The sequence below is a fragment of the Coptis chinensis genome, chromosome 2 (genome assembly GCF_015680905.1).
Source record: "Coptis chinensis isolate HL-2020 chromosome 2, ASM1568090v1, whole genome shotgun sequence".
Classification (NCBI taxonomy): Eukaryota; Viridiplantae; Streptophyta; class Magnoliopsida; order Ranunculales; family Ranunculaceae; genus Coptis; species Coptis chinensis.
In genome coordinates this window covers 81,347,712-81,350,447 of record NC_141457.1, presented here as the reverse complement: position 1 = coordinate 81,350,447, position 2,736 = coordinate 81,347,712, and the positions used below count along the sequence as shown (strand labels likewise).

The following is a 2,736-nucleotide window of genomic DNA, read 5'->3' as shown; positions in this document are numbered from 1 at the left end:
AATTGAAAATATTTAACAAATAGTTGGACAATTATGGTATGTGTATTTATAGTGAAAGTGTGAAACAGGGCCGGTTAGGGCTTGGTTAGGGCTTAGTTAGGGTCGGGCCTATGTTTTAGAATCTTAGCCCTAGCCCTGCCCTAGAAGGCATTAGGGTCGGGCCGGCCCGGCCCTAAACTCTATGAGGGCTTTAGTTGTGAGGGCTTTATAAGGCTTAGGGTCGGGTCGGTCAGGGCCGGGTTAGGGTTGTTAGGGCCAAATTCCCACCCCTAGGCCCAACTGTAGTTTGGGCTCAATAGTGTTGATGAAAACGTGAGGTTAGGGGCGGTAGATCTCGGTATTAATATGGAACTGATCCAAATCTCAGACATCAGCTAATCGATCCGACCAGATGACAGCCTGATCCACTTCACTCTGTATGTCGAATTAAGAACTTAACCCGCAATTTGATATCAAGTAGGTAGTAACATGACAAAAGCAATTTATATTTCCAAATATCAAAACATCTATGAGCTCATTGTCAGGGGACACGTTAGCTTGATTTTAATTGATTATGTGAGTCTCAAACTTTAATTGTTAAGCCTATATCATGAGTCCCTTAGTGTAGAGAAGTCGTTTAACCGATCCACCTATATATGTGCTCATCAGTTCTCCATGTCCATATAAATCAGCCCATTGACCCCTCAATCAATCCCAACCCAAAGCAAATTTTCTCTATCAGTGCGCTGAAGTTTTTTTCGACCAAGAATTCCAACGACATCAAATGGCTTCAAAATTGATTACATTTTGCCTAGCCATAGTCCTTGTGACCATATTTTCGTCAGGAGCCATGGCTCAATCAGGATGCACTATTGCCATGATTGGCTTGTCGCCATGTCTAAACTTTGTTACCGGAAATTCTTCTAGTCCTTCCTCAACTTGTTGCTCACAACTAGCAAGCATAGTTCAGTCTCAGCCGCTATGCTTATGTTCAGTGCTCAATGGTGGTGGTGGTGTACTGGGGCTTTCCATCAACCAGACTCTAGCACTTGCATTACCTGGCGCTTGTAATGTACAGACACCACCAGTTAGCCAATGCAATGGTAAGTTCAAAATAAGTTTAGCAAAGTCTTATAAATAAGGGTTAGTTAGTGTTACTCCTAATTTCCCCATCTAGTGGGGTAATACTAGTTAACCCTATAAATAATAATAAGATTAAGTTAAATAATCTTCGTTGATCCTTCACGATTTCACTTTTCAAGCCCGGAATATAACAAAACTAACACTCCTCAACTATAATCTGTGCATATATTAGTGATGTGGATTGTGGAATAACTAGAAGTATATCAGCGATATGATACTTGCAATGGAATGGAATGGATTGATACACTCATAATCCTTACGAGAGACGTACACGCTTGCATTTCAATCACCCGTGTGTTTGCCTTTTGAATTGTCCCTTCTTATGTTTTAATATAAATTACAGTTTCATTTTGTAACTCAAATCCGCATATTTTAGTGTCAATTTTTACATTTCACTATGGTCCGCAGCTGCCAATGGACCTGCAACTTCACCTACAGCCTCTCCAGTGGATGTCCCAACAACTTCGTCACCTACGGCTTCTCCAGTGGATGTCCCAGCAAATTCTCCATCAGATTCTTCAAATGTTACACCTGATTTTCTGCCCGCCCCATCAGCAAATGACATTCCTGCAGGTACAGTACCAAAATATGGAACTTAGCAACTTGAGTCATTCACAAAATGAAGTTATACAAAATTCACATTTCTGTGTGCATTATTCATGCAGGAGGTGGATCGAAAACAATCCCAACGACAGGAAGGGGAACCGGAGATGCCTCTGATGGAAATGTTACCAATATTCCTCTTTATCTTAGTGTCTTCCTCATCTTCCTTGTATCTCGTTTGTCAACTCTCACCAGCTTCTGAATTTCACAGACATAAAAATGTGGGAGTATAACATGTATTAAGGACCATGCTCAAGTGGACTTGGGGTGTTTGTGGTACATGTTGTGAATCAAAAGGCTTTTTTTTTCTGAATACATGTTGTGAATGAAAGGACGGACCGTGCTCAAGTGGACTTGGGGTGTTTGTGGTACATGTTGTGAATGAAAAGGCTTTTTTTTTTTTTTTTTTTTTTTTCTGAATACATGTTGTGAATGAAAGGACTTCATCTGTGTGCGATTTTTGTGTATGGAATAGACAACATTGTTGGCTCAACTTCGAAAACTCAGAAAAAGAGTTGCCTTTGCGAAATCTAATGATATAATATAATCCTATTAACATCCTTCAAACTAATCAAATAAATCATAAATGTAACCAGCAGCCTCTTTTTGTGTGTGAGATGTGGTATGGTCGTTGAACAAAAGAGAAGCGTATCAAAACCTAATTATCCCTCAATAAGTAAAGGATGAGTAGGGTATCGTTCCACTTTTAAATGTATGTTATGTGAAGGACAGGACTGGAAAGGGGGTTTGAGGGATTAAAAACTATGATTATAGATATTGTAGATTCTAATGCTAAACTAAACTACATTTGCATTCCATTATCCAATAAATCCGCAGACAACTAGCCCTAATCATGGGAATGTTAGAAAAATGGATTTGCACAAATTTATTGAGATATGAATGAGTAATTTGTCTCCCAAGTTATCCCACATTGAGATGAAATGGGTTTCTCTTGAAACAGTACGTAAAGTGAGAAAACCCTTTTCGAAATGGTGCAATCGGTTCAAACGA

General features: G+C 39.5%; 1 protein-coding gene across 1 annotated transcript; it reads left to right on the top strand.

Moving 5' to 3' along the window:
• Positions 1–647: 647 nt before the first annotated feature.
• Positions 648–2,038, top strand: LOC147518216 (non-specific lipid transfer protein GPI-anchored 15-like). Its single transcript, XM_086594745.1, has 3 exons — positions 648–1,082; positions 1,531–1,695; positions 1,788–2,038. Exons 1-3 carry the CDS (start codon positions 764–766, stop codon positions 1,925–1,927), a joined length of 624 nt encoding a protein of 207 aa, XP_086450871.1. The 5' UTR covers positions 648–763; the 3' UTR covers positions 1,928–2,038.
• Positions 2,039–2,736: the final 698 nt, after the last annotated feature.

Bases quoted from the DNA above. Each gene is read 5' to 3' on its own strand.
- LOC147518216 (XM_086594745.1), top strand. From the start codon at position 764: ATGGCTTCAAAATTGATTACATTTTGCCTAGCCATAGTCCTTGTGACC. The intron at 1,083-1,530 runs GTAAGTTCAAAA...TATGGTCCGCAG, and splicing joins ACCAGTTAGCCAATGCAATG to CTGCCAATGGACCTGCAACT. The intron at 1,696-1,787 runs GTACAGTACCAA...TTATTCATGCAG, and splicing joins AGCAAATGACATTCCTGCAG to GAGGTGGATCGAAAACAATC.